This window comes from Saccoglossus kowalevskii, chromosome 19 (assembly GCF_978046115.1).
Source record: "Saccoglossus kowalevskii chromosome 19, keSacKowa6.1, whole genome shotgun sequence".
NCBI lineage: Eukaryota > Metazoa > Hemichordata > Enteropneusta > Harrimaniidae > Saccoglossus > Saccoglossus kowalevskii.
Genome location: NC_140659.1, coordinates 21807530 through 21821881, shown reverse-complemented (window position 1 = coordinate 21821881; position 14352 = coordinate 21807530). Strand labels below are relative to the sequence as shown.

The 14352-nt window shown below is 33.7% G+C and overlaps 1 protein-coding gene across 1 annotated transcript in view; it reads right to left on the bottom strand.

Moving 5' to 3' along the window:
• Positions 1–14352, bottom strand: part of LOC100368033 (general vesicular transport factor p115-like) — a 40567-nt gene that overhangs the window by 26032 nt on the left and 183 nt on the right. The window contains exons 2-9 of the mRNA XM_085493938.1: positions 12912–12998; positions 11447–11588; positions 9734–9855; positions 9127–9285; positions 6185–6390; positions 4443–4695; positions 1961–2049; positions 1690–1844 (exon numbers count right to left, since the gene is read on the bottom strand). Coding sequence (XP_085350064.1) covers positions 1690–1844; positions 1961–2049; positions 4443–4695; positions 6185–6390; positions 9127–9285; positions 9734–9855; positions 11447–11588; positions 12912–12998 — 1213 coding nt within the window. The remainder of the gene's footprint in view (positions 1–1689; positions 1845–1960; positions 2050–4442; positions 4696–6184; positions 6391–9126; positions 9286–9733; positions 9856–11446; positions 11589–12911; positions 12999–14352) is intronic.

Genomic DNA, 14352 nt, shown 5'->3' with positions numbered 1-14352 from the left:
TTTTAGTGATGCACACAAGATCTTTTGGGGGGGGGGGGGGGGGCAAAACCAGAGATGAAAGAGTGACAAGAGTTGACAAAGGTTTTACACATTTCAGTGACAGTAAAGTGATGGTAACAAATTATTTTTTTTTTCAAGTAAATATTTTTACATTTTGTAGGCTAATTATATAGAACATTTAGGAAGCTGATGTACATTGTATTGGGGTGTATAATGACCTGATGTATAATGTACTGGGTTTATAGTGACCTGAAATTACGTAGAACATTCAGGAAAATGATATGCAAATTAGTTTGTACCATGTTAATTACATGCAAATTGGGGGATGTTGTGTAGGCAGTGCTGGAATCAGTACATCTTATAGCCCACGTTATGATATACTAATAGTCAAATATACAAAAAGGTATATATATATATAAAGTCTAGGTAATTAAATACATAGTACATGCATCTCTCACTTTCACCATTTAATAGGATATCTACATGTATCATCATTATATACTCAAGCAAATATACAACAGTAAGACAACATAGGTTATTATACACATATACCACTATATACCAGAAAGATAGCCATCATTATACACCCCAATACAATATACCAGTACAATATTTCAGGTTACAATAAACCCAGTACATTATACACCATGTCATTATACACCCCAATACAATATACACCAGTACGATATTTCAGGTCACTATAAACCCAGTACATTATACACCATGTCATTATACACCCCAATACAATATACACCAGTACGATATTTCAGGTCACTGTAAACCCAGTACATTATACACCATGTCATTATAAACCCCAATACAATGTACATCAATAGAATATCCTAGGTCATTATAAACCCACCACAATATACACCAGTACGATATTTCAGGTCACTATAAACCCAGTACATTATACACCATGACATTATACACCCCAATACAATGTACATCAATAGAATATCTCAAGTCAATATGAACCCCAATACAACATACACCAGTACGATATCCCAGGTCACTATAAACCCAGTACATTATACACCAGGTCATTATAAACCCAATACAATGTACATCAATAGAATATCTCAAGTCATTATGAACCCCAATACAACATACACCAGTATGATATCCCAGGTCACTATAAACACAGTACAATATACACCAGGTTATTATAAACCCCAATACAATGTACATCAATAGAATATCTCAAGTCATTATGAACCCCAATACAACATACACCAGTATGATATCCCAGGTCACTATAAACACAGTACAATATACACCAGGTTATTATAAACCCCAATACAATGTACATCAATAGAATATCTAAGGTCATTATAAACCCAATACAATATACACCAGTACGATATCCCAGGTCACTATAAACCCAGTACATTATACACCAGGTCATTATAAACCCAATACAATATACGCTAGAAGGATATACTAGGTCATTATATAACTGATATACAAATAGTTCACACATAGATTATAATCAAAGGCATTCTCATCAAAAATAATATACTACTACAATTTAATAACACAAACATATTGACAGTAAACATAGACAAAATTATGTATAGTCAATGTGTAAAATTTAGGCATTGTAAGATAATTCTCGCAGACCCGCATGGTTTGAAAACTAAGCATGGATACAAAACTTCACCAAGCTGATAGATTTAGAATAATTACCTTCAGCACTAGAGGGCAGTAATGTGGATACAATCTGACTTTGTCCAACTTCATTTTTATACAAAAAACATTGAAAGCAGTATAAAACAGCACAGCGTAATACAAATGGTTGTTTCTCATTCACCATTGACATCAAGAGGACAACAATGGCTGGTCTGTAATCAAAATGTATGAAACGACAACATTAACATCAAGATAATGACTGCCTGTTGGCCACATTTGATAAACTAGTTCAAATTAAAAACTGAATGAATGATATTATCAAACACACCTTGGTGGGTTAGAGGGCGCTGTCACAGATGCAAAATAGTCTTGATTTGTATTGTTACCCCGGATAACTTCGGATACTGTATTAATAGTCTGAAATAGAAAATTCAACATATTGACTTGCTAGTACACATAGTGGTTTGTTCACAGATTAGGAAAGTCTGAGATTAAAGAAAGAAAATATCAAATTTGTTGAAATGATCATTTGCACATTCCATCACCACATTTTAATGAATAATACTGACTTGCAAAGCGAAACAAAATATTCCAATAGTAACCATGGCAACATTCCAAATTGTATGTGGTTATGCTAACTTAGAAGCATTGCCAAGCAAATAAATGTCACTGCAGTAATGTAATATTACAAAGCTTAGATAATTCACATCGATTTCTGAAAATTAGTCAAATTACATGTGCAATTATTGTGTACCGTTAAACTTAAACTAGAATACTGTAGAATACTTTATTTTCGCTGAAGGGATGATTCTGAGAAAATAAAATCCAGCGAATATACTTTTTTTCCTATATTTCACATTACACTCATCAAAAATCAGTGAAAATAAATTCTATACAAAACGCCCAAAATTTATTCCAGCGAAGATAAAGTATTCCACAGTATGAAGAATGTTTATTTAAAATTCAACGCAATCAGTACAATGACTATAAAATTGCAATTTAAGCATGCTGGACTACTCAGTATGCAAATTTGCCCAGTTTTAATTAACACAAGTCATTGAAAATGACACAGTCCCCGTTAAGTTCTCTTTGTGCTCGTCATATTAAAGCGGAGGGGTTGTCGCGAGCGTGTCCTTGAAACTTGAGTTCCAAGTGGCGTATACAACAGATTGTTTATTTACATCAAAACACGTGTTTCGTGTCATAGTAATATGGCCAAAATAAAAACAGCCGTTATTCAGCCATCTTTGATCTGATTATGAAACATACTGATATGTATGATGTATGTGCCAAATACGAATGAAAATGGTACATAAATTGTGGAAATATAGTAGTAAGGCCAAAAAGTCAGATGGCTGTCAATCGGCCATCCTTGACCAGATTTTGAAACAAATTGTCATGGATATGCATCCTAACATGTATAAAGTACATGTATGTGCCAAATTTGAATGAAAACTGACAGAGCACGTCCAAGATACCGCATAAAAAAACAAAAACAAGATGCCTGCCAGTCGACCATCTTTGATCCATCATGGACATGTATCCTAACATGTATAATCTATGTACTAAGTTTGAATGACAACTGACAAAAGAATGTCCAAAATACAACATTTTCAAAAAACAAGATGGCTGCCAGTCGGCCATTTTGAATCGAATCGCTAAACCACTGCATGTGCATATGTCCCACATAAGGTACTAGGCACATGCAAAGAATGAACGGAATCGGTCCACAGGATTCTGAAATATGACGTTGGATAGACTGACGCAGGGACAGACGGACACACGGACGGACGGTCAGACGGACAAACTCAGGAACTCATGGACGGTCGGGGACATGTATCCTAACATGTATGATCTATGTAGTAAATTTGAATGAAAACTGACAAAGCATGTCCAAAATACGACATTTTCAAAAAACAAGATGGCTGCCAGTCAGCCATCTTTGATCCAATTGTGAAATAAATCATCATGGACATGTATCCTAACATGTATAATCTATGTACCAAGTTTGAATGAAAACTGACAAAGCATGTCCAAAATACAACATTTTCAAAAAACAAGATGGCTGTCAGTCGGCGATTTTGAATCGAATCGCTAAACCACTGCATGTGCATATGTCCCACATAAGGTACTAGGCACATGCAAAGAATGAACGGAATCAGTCGACAGGATTCTGAAATATGACGTTGGATAGACTGACGCACGGACGCACGGACACACGGACAGTCGGACAGTCGGACAGTCGGACAGACAGACTCAGGAACTCACGGACGGTCGGGGACATGTATCCTAACATGTATGATCTATGTAGTAAATTTGAATGAAAACTGTCAAAGCATGTCCAAAATACGACATTTTCAAAAAACAAGATGGCTGCCAGTCGGCCATCTTTGATCCAATTGTGAAATAAATCATCATGGACATGTATCCTAACATGTATAATCTATGTACCAAGTTTGAATGAAAACTGACAAAGCATGTCCAAAATACAACATTTTCAAAAAACAAGATGGCTGCCAGTCGGCCATTTTGAATCGAATCGCTAAACCACTGCATGTGCATATGTCCCACATAAAGTACTAGGCACATGCAAAGAATGAACGGAATCGGTCCAAGGGACTCTGAGATATGACTCCGGACGAACGCACGAACGCACGGAGACCGAATTATAAGTCCCCGTTTTCGGACTTCGTCCGAACGGGGACTAATAAGGGTTAATAGCAAAGTAACAATACTGCAAACAATATTCTCAGAATTATTGCAGTTTTCATGTGTTTTTTGCACCAAAATATATTTTGATTGAACCATACCTCTGTTAGGATATCAGCAGGCACACCACTAGCCATTAGTATTGCAGAGAGTTGCTGTAATAAACCACACGTATGCATGACTTTCTGACATGCAGACGTAGCTTGTTGAGGATTACTTGGTGAAACCAGCGTTCTAATCACTTGTTGCATTAGATGAAGGTTTGTAACTTTCTGAGCAGACCAGCCAGCTTCTGGACCCTTCTGGTGTGTTGCAGTTTGTAGATCAAAAAAAGGCGTCAGCTTTTGAATGAAACTGTAAAGAAACATAACCAAAACTGACAAAAATATTCACCAAAATTAGTGAATTAAAGATATCATTACAAAATAAACAAATCTGAGAGAGGTCCACATGTAGTACCTATATATGTAATATCAAAGCAATTGGACTTGCGGTTTTCAACAAGAAGTCGAAAATATCACTTTTTACCAAAAATTAAAAAAATATTCACCAAAATTAGAGAATTAAAGATATCATTACAAAATGAACAAATCTAAGAGAGGTCCACATGTAGTACCTATATATGTAATATCAAAGCAATTGGACTTGCGGTTTTCAACAAGAAGTCGAAAATATCACTTTTTACCAAAAATGACAAAAATATTCACCAAAATTAGAGAATTAAAGATATCATTACAAAATAAACAAATCTGAGAGAAGTCCACATGTAGTACCTATATATGTAATATCAAAGCAATTGGACTTGCGGTTTTCAACAAGAAGTCGAAAATATCACTTTTTACCAAAAATGACAAAAATATTCACCAAAATTAGAGAATTAAAGATATCATTACAAAATGAACAAATCTGAGAGAGGTCCACATGTAGTACCTATATATGTAATATCAAAGCAATTGGACTTGCGGTTTTCAACAAGAAGTCGAAAATATCACTTTTTACCAAAAATGACAAAAATATTCACCAAAATTAGAGAATTAAAGATATCATTACAAAATAAACAAATCTGAGAGAAGTCCACATGTAGTACCTATATATGTAATATCAAAGCAATTGGACTTGCGGTTTTCAACAAGAAGTCGAAAATATCACTTTTTACCAAAAATGACAAAAATATTCACCAAAATTAGAGAATTAAAGATATCATTACAAAATGAACAAATCTGAGAGAGGTCCACATGTAGTACCTATATATGTAATATCAAAGCAATTGGACTTGCGGTTTTCAACAAGAAGTTGAAAATATCACTTTTTACTAAAAATGACAAAAATATTCACCAAAATTAGAGAATTGAAGATATCATCATGAAATGAACAAATCTGAGAGAGGTCTACCCAAGGTACATATACACCAAGTATCAAAGCATTCAGGCTTGTAGTTTTCAAGAAGAAGTCGAAAAAGTAAAACATTGACACGGACGACGACGACGGACGTCGACGACGGACGACGACGAACAATCACTCATATGATAAGCTCCGCTCGACAAAGTCAACAGCGGAGCTAAAAATACAAAAGGGACAGAATAAAAATTCTGAAAACACGCGAGCATGCAATATGGAACCTGTGTACCATACATTATAGTTACCAGAACATAGACAAAACTAGACGGACCAGAACAACCTTTCGGTATTGCATACAAAGTGAGAACAAGACGGTAGGATGACATCAAATCTGTATAAAGTCGCACTTGAAAACGCAGATATTATGCAATAAAGTCAAAATCTTACATAATAAGTGTGACTTACTTGAGATCAAACAATAAGGAAGATTCAAAACCTGACATACCTTCCTTCTTTAAAAAAAGTCTGATTAGAACTATTTTTCTTGAGTAAGTTGAGGAACAACAATAAACAATCCTCCACGACGATTCCACCATCACTGTTGCCTTCTTCGGTGATAATTTCTAAAAGTCTTTCAAATGCATTTTCAAATGCAACTATTTTCTGAATTGCAGCGTTCGTCTTAGTCAGCTGGATTAGCAGGAGCAGACCCTTTAAAAACAAAGAAACAATTACAATCAAGGCCATGTACCGTTAAAGTCCTAATATAAACCGCATACGTAATAGTAACCGCACCCCCAATTCCGGCTTCGGGGTTAAAGAGTCCTTAACAAAAATTGAAAACTTGAAAAGTACCTATTACTAACCGCACCCCCAATTCAACAAGACCGTGACTGACTTCATTGTTTCAACCAGCTGTTCCAAAACAGCATTGTTCCTAATCCTATTCATTTGTTACGACAACATGCCTAAAAATATTCACAACTATTTATTGTTCAGCGGTGATAAGATGTCAGACAGGCAATGAAACTGCTTTTGTTCTGGCGGCGACCTCTGTCAATACTCTTTCTGAATACGTCTGTGTTTCGTAAGTTTTAGACAATGAGCTTTTATCACTGTATCTTTCGAAAACAAATAATTTCTTGATTTAAAAAAAAATCATGCTGTTTTCCCATGGAAATCAAAGGCAAAAGATCGCACTACATTATCGGTAAATCTCTTCCGTGTTGCGTTCACCATGAGGTCGCTGAACTGTCATAAACATATTTAAATGAGCTATGTAATTTAGACACGTGGGCACCATCCAGCATTTTGATTGGTTAATTAGCGACTTGACCTATCCGGTCAATAATACGTCACGTGAGCATTCAAAAACATGGCGGATAATCGTATCGGCTGTTTACATGTGACTGAAATCATTCGCTTATGGGGAAACTAAGTTGAATTTTACTTGCATTTTATAACAATTCAACGAATTTATTTTTCGTGCGTTATTGTAATCACTACTAAATAATAATCACCAATATCAACACTTCGAAAACAAGTAAGTTATTCACTTGTGACCCGCAGCATGGCCGGATCGAACTACCGTTATGTGATCATTCGCTACTAAGCAGTGCATTCGTGTTTTTATTTAAAACTTCTGTTTGAATATACTTTTCGTTACCAAGAAAATAAAAAAATAAATGCATATTACATTAAAAATATTTTTTGTATCACGTGGAATTTTTTTTTTGATTGACTGTCATTTTTCAACATTTCGTAACGCCTATTTTAGAACCAAAATAAGGCCTTTCACTCTTCCCCGACGCCTATTCAAAAGATTGTACGGTGTATTGTTTGTTTTGTGCATGTGTTGTGGACAAAAAATGACCACGCCCATTTAGTGATTGCAATATGTACGTAATAGAAACCGCACCCCGAACTTGAGCTTTTGATCCCAATTTTTAAATTGATACATTGTAATATAAATCGCGGTTTATGCATCTATGCATCTTGAGCCACCACCCAAGTAAATACTTTGCCATATTCATAAGAAGCATGTAAGATTATTATTATTATTCATCGTTTCCTGTATGCAGTCGTAATTTAATGACATGCGTGTACATGTACATGTACAAGAGAAAAATGCCGATAAAAGTATTCGTGCAGGTACGATCGTTTGAGCGACATGATCCTATTTCAGTCATGGGCTACATTGCTGATGTGTCCAATGTAGATAGAGTTCCAATGTGAATTACATATAACAATGAAATAAGACATACGTATATATGACCTTACAGTGTTTGACAGAAATTATTTGTCTTTGCTGACGGATTGGACTAGCAAAGTCGAGACTTCATTTTTGTTTTACATAAAAAATATAATTATCAATTTAGCCGTTTTAGGGTGACCGTGAAAACTAGCGTGACTGCGAAAGAAATCCCGACTGGACGCATCTGCAGGTGACCACCAGCGTTGGAGTGAAAAACCGGAGCAGAATCACTCCGGTGATTATGCTAAATAAAAGTTGTTGACTAACACTGACAACGAATCAGAGTGCAGCTGTATACATCCTATCTTATCTATGTTAATGTATGTGACCTTTCACGTATGAGGTCCCGGCGATTTTGAAAGACTACTTATATACATTGGACATTTAAATTGAATTGTTTTCAGTAAACATGGATGAAAGTATTGCCTTCGCACTTAGAATGTTAAAGTATCCATCTTTATGATCAAATCGAATCAACCTTTAAAAGGTCATGTTTATTTCACACACCCACTCATGAATAATCAATGACGTCATGAATAATTAATAGCAGTCAAATGCACGCAGATGCGTCCAGTCAATATTTCGTTAGCGGTCGCATTAATTTTCGCGATCACGCTAAAAGGACTAAAAGAACAATTAATTATTTCTTTTTGTAAAACAAAAAAGAAGTCCCAACTTTGCCAGTCTACTGACGGATGTACATGTATACTGAGTTTACTATGAGCATACAGCAAAATACAATGACACACAAATAAGTACTACAGGTAAATCGACAAAAACTTCCCTGAACAATTTCTTTTAAATACTGTAGAATACTTTATTTTCGCTTGGAATTTATTTTCGCTGTTTTCGCTGAAGGGATGATTCCGTGAAAATAAAATCCAGCGAATATACTTTTTTCATATATATTTTACATTAAACTCATCAAAAACCAGTGAAAATAAATTCTACACAAAACGCCTAAAAAGCTATTTCAGCGAAAATTAATTCCAGCGAAAATAAAGTATTCCACAGTATATATATATTTTTTTAATGAACATGATCCGAATAATGCTGACCACTTTAATGGCACAGTTTCTGGTGCATAAGTTCACGTTTTTGGACTTTTTTCTGCTTTTTCAAAGTTTGTTGTATTGTTTTTTTTTTTTTTCAGTGACAAATATCGCACACATTCATATTCGAGATACACTTACATCATTTCTGATAACTTCTCGGCTGTCCGACAATAAATCCACTAATTTGGACACACCCATCGGACTGACTAAAATCACCTGCTGTAGTTGACTATGTCTGTTAACCAATAACGACGTTAATAATCTAACGGTCGGTCTTCGAATATGAAAATCATATTCCTAAATAAACAAAGAAAAAACAAAATTATCTACAGAGGGCGCTAGTTAAACAAAAGTGTGCAATTAACATACGAGAAAGAAACAAATGTAGACTGAAAAGAAATTTTGAACATTAAAGTCAATTTTGTCACCTGTCGAAAATAAATATGCATTAAACCCTGTAGGCAAGTAGGAATTATGCCCATTTTATTTAAAATTTAATAGAAATTATTGAAAACAGCCAAAATATGCAAAATGTTACACAAAAATGTTTGCGGGAAAAATATAAACATACACATAGAATTAGATGTCATATTATGGTGGACGTGTTGTCGCTCAATCAAAAGAAGCAACTTGAAATGCAAAGTTCTTCAATCCATGCCGACTCACAGTAATGCAATATCAATGCTCGCTTTGAGAAAAACAAATCCATGTTTACATACTTGAGTGACAAAGAATATATACTAACCTCAAGCAGGCTTAGAAGCAATGAAACATTGTCCTTGTTTTTGATAAATATCTCAGTGAACTGACCACTCAGATCTTCTGGGTCAGGATTCCTGACAACCTCTGGGATGTAATCTTCGTCTTCTATACAGAGAGAAACAAACAACCACATTCACATAGCAGCAATCATAAAAAAAAAAGTAGTTTTACATTCATCAGAATATCTTTGATATAACATTGAACAAAATCATGCAAAACCTTGACTGAGAATTGACATATGTACGGACATTGATTGATACCAAGCTTTAGCATTCTAAAATTATTAACATAGCATAACTAATAAAACCTTGTCCATTAAAAACTTAGATTAAATACTGTAAAACATGTCTTTTTTGCGAGGATGTCTTTTTCGCGAATTTAGCGAGAGAACTGATTCGCTAATTCAAGATGTCGCTAATGACTTTATTATAAATTCAAAATGGCCGCCAAACAAAGAAATCAACAATGACAAGAGAAATTTGCTAAATCAACATTTTGCTATTACGTCATTTTACCACAATTCGCTAAAATTGCATGCCGCTTTTTCAACATGTTTTACAGTAACAAATGTATGGATGGATAACAACTGGGCGTACAATATATAAAAGTCCTGAAACAATGCAATAATATATTAGCATTTTGTGAGGAAAATACCAGCTAAAAAAATCATCCTAATTACAAAAAAAATTAAATAATATTTACGTTCCTCAAATAATACTACATGTAATGTATTAATCTCAATGTATTGCATAAAAAAATACAACTTGAACTGTATAAAAAATTACTGAAAATAAAATTCAGCAACAAAAATTATTAAAAATTACTGCCAATGTGTTCTGCAATTATATTACATATACCGTATTAATCTCAATGTTCCTTATAAAATAATATAGCATGAATGGTAAAAATTTTCAAATAATAATACATTTCAGAAAAATAAAATACTAGCCAGATTTAAAAAAGGTGAGAAACACTGCACTTTTTTGTATTTATACTCGTAACAACATAAGAGATATCGGAGAGCATATTATTAAAACCTGGTTCTCATTATCAGCAGTATAAATTTCTTTATTCTCACAACTTATTTCTACTTCAAAAAAGGTTTTATTTCATTCAAATTTTATCTCATAATTTGAAAATTTCACTTGCTAGTTACACCAAAATTGAACTTGGTTGACATTTCATAGCTATTAATACGAGTCCCAAACTTGAAGACGATTAAATAAAATTTTAAGTGAAACTTAATGAATGTCTTGAAATATACATACAGAACATGCACCATAATACTAATAGAATTTGGGCGAGATTTCAAACTGGTTAATATAATATCTAAGTTTGAAAGAAATTAGATAAAACTGTTTGAGTTATTCTCACCACAAGAAAGTTATATGACAGAGTCAACGAAAACAACGAGGATGAGGACAGACATTTTCCTCTCATACATTATATACCTTGACTTTCATCTATGACAATACAGACAAGCTAATAACATAAATATTTTGATTTATGCGAATGTTAATAAAATATCAAACAATTTGACACCCCCCTTCCCCTCAGCTGAAGAAATGCAGTTCAGATTGAAATTGTTGTTATTGTCTGTAAACATCGTCATTTAATTAATTTGTGTGCTGCATGACATTTTATGATCACATTTCTATTTTTAATAAGATGACAAACATTTTTCACAATAACCGACCTTCATCATCAGGTTGAAGCGTTGTTACGACATTAAATAACGTATCTAATGTGTATCCCATTATTTCTACATCACTCCTATCTGTTTGCAGGACATTGATCAACACATCCATCCCTTGAGTACCAACTTCAAGACGAAATTTCTGTAAAACAATGTATAATTTTTATTCATTTCTATTCTATGATAAAGAAATTTATACAACAACTTATTTAGTCAAGCAGTCTGTCAGCTGAGATAGCTCTGCTGTTAGCAATGCACATTTCAATTAAAGAACAGAAAATATCATTAGAAAATAAACAATATGTATAGTATCAAAGCAATCTGACTTGCTGTTTTGAACAAGAAGTCGAAAATATCACTTTTCACCAAAAATGACAAAAATATTTATCAAAATTAAAGAATTGAAAATATCATCACAAAATGAACAAATCTGAGAGAGGTCCACATGTAGTGTCTATATATGTAATATCTAAGCAATTGGACTGTTGGTTTTTAACAAGAAGTCGAAAACTTTTTACCAAACATTACAAAAATATTCACCAAAATTAGAGAATTGAAGTTATCATCATGAAATGAACAAATCTAAGAGAGGTAGTTTTCAAGAAGAAGTCGAAAAAGCATAAACATTGACACAGACGACGGACACCGATGGACTATCACTCATATGATAAGCCAAGCTCGACAAAATCGGCAGCGGAGCTAAAAAGCTTTTTAGATATTTATATTAGAAAAGCTTTTTCGAAAATTATCTTGCATAAATTCACGCATTTCATTCATGTACATTTATTATATTTGCATCTCCCTCACATCATACATTTTCATAATGCATTTTAGTGTTCTACTTTGTGACAACCCACTCAACATTGATTATTCTTTATTTCATTAGATCACTCCTTTAAAGATAATAAAGTAATTTATTCTCTGGTTCCAAAATAAATTGAACTACCGGTAGACAAAATAAGTTATGGAACATGTATACAGTTAAAACGAGATAAATTTGACAAAAAAAGTGCTTTCAAGACTATGACTTGAACGCAATCAATAATCAAGACGAGGACGATGAAAACGCAATCCCAATGCGAAAAATAGCGACACACTGCAGGCTAGCTGTACTGCATACTTATCGAATGCGCTTCTATTAAAAAAACTGATAACCAACAAAAATGTCAAAACCTGTACCTGTACCTCGACAAACCACATGTACATGTACGTAGTTACACGACTTTTAAATTATCTCTAAAGGTCGAAGAGGAATTTCTATCGACAAGAACAAACAGACAACCCATGCCTTTCATTTATATAATGAAAGCTGATTAATTATCTGCGTTTATTCATTAAGAGATTACAAATACAGTACTTGTGAAAATGGTATGTGATGAATGATTCCACTCAAATTGTTTATCTTGGACTGAGCTTTAAGTGCTGTGATTGCATCTCTTTTTGATTTCTCTCTCAGGACACTTACCTTGGACAGAGCTTTGAGCGCTCTGACTGCATCTCTTCTGTCATCCAATAACGTTGATGAATGAACTCTATCAACCAAACGAGCTACCTGCAAAACACAATAACACTATGTAACATCGTTGATATATATTCAATTTGCCAGTTCTCAGACTGCAAATTTTTTGTTCTCACATATGTTGATTAATTAAAGAACTACAAGAATGAACATTGTCGTTGAACCATAACAAATTTTCTCTATTCATCAACGTTTGAGGACAGTCTATAAAAGCTAGAAATCGATAGATGCGAACCCCATAATGTCTTATTGTTCAATTTCTCTAGTTTTTGGACAGTATTTTTTTAACAGCCCCTGTATAATACATCTTTCTACCTAATTTATTGCATGGGATTGTCTACTCCTATCAACCCTGCAATTAGCATAACAGTTACTGTAGAATACTTTATTTTCGCTTGGAATTTATTTTCGCTATTTTCGCTGAAGGGATGATTCCGTAAAAATAAAATCCAGCGAATATACTTCTTTTCCTATATTTCACATTAAACTCATCAAAAATCAGTGAAAATAAATTCCAAGCAAAACGCCCAAAAACGTTTTCAGCGAAAATTAATTCCAGCGAAAATAAAGTATTCCACAGTATTTTAACGTAATGAAGACAAGTTTGAAACTATCACAGACACACATCTGTCATTTATGTAAAAACATGTATTACTTTAATATACAGGCATATACCAGTATAATTTCACAAATAGCACAGGTCAAGTAAAATTATGAAATTGCCATCTTGTGCAGGATTCATTACTAAGGATGACTTTCATAAAATCAAATCCTTCACAAACGCCGCAAATATTTCGAATAATAACAGATTGCATTAAAATGTTTTTTTAATAACATATGGCAGTTATTTTTATCGTTCACAGATGACAAATATGTATGTTTTAACACTATAGAACACATAAATGAAATCATTCTTCTAGTTCTAAGATTCAGCTAGTTACATTGGTATTTTGATCAATTTAAATTGTGGACTTCTGAAATTTCCTTCTATCCTTATATTTTAATGAAAACATTTTGCTTAAGTACATAATCATTATAACACAAGTCTTTATCAGTTTCATTATTTCTATGTGCCTAATATGCAGCAGCTTAAAGTCGAAATTACGTAATAATATTTATTGACTTGTCACATCAACGTCATCAACTCGACTACCAACATCACAGTTCGTTAGTGTGCATGGTTTTCAACGTCAACAGAATATAAATGCAACCAAAATCATAAATAAAGTTATCCATACTGCAGAATCGTTTATTTACACGTGTCTAAACGGGACAGGTAAACTAAAACCGGAAACGTCGAGTGGGCCGTACTGTAGATTAGTATTGTATCAGAAATCGACTTCCTGTTTCGACATAATACTAGCTCGATTGCGAGCAAGCATTTAAA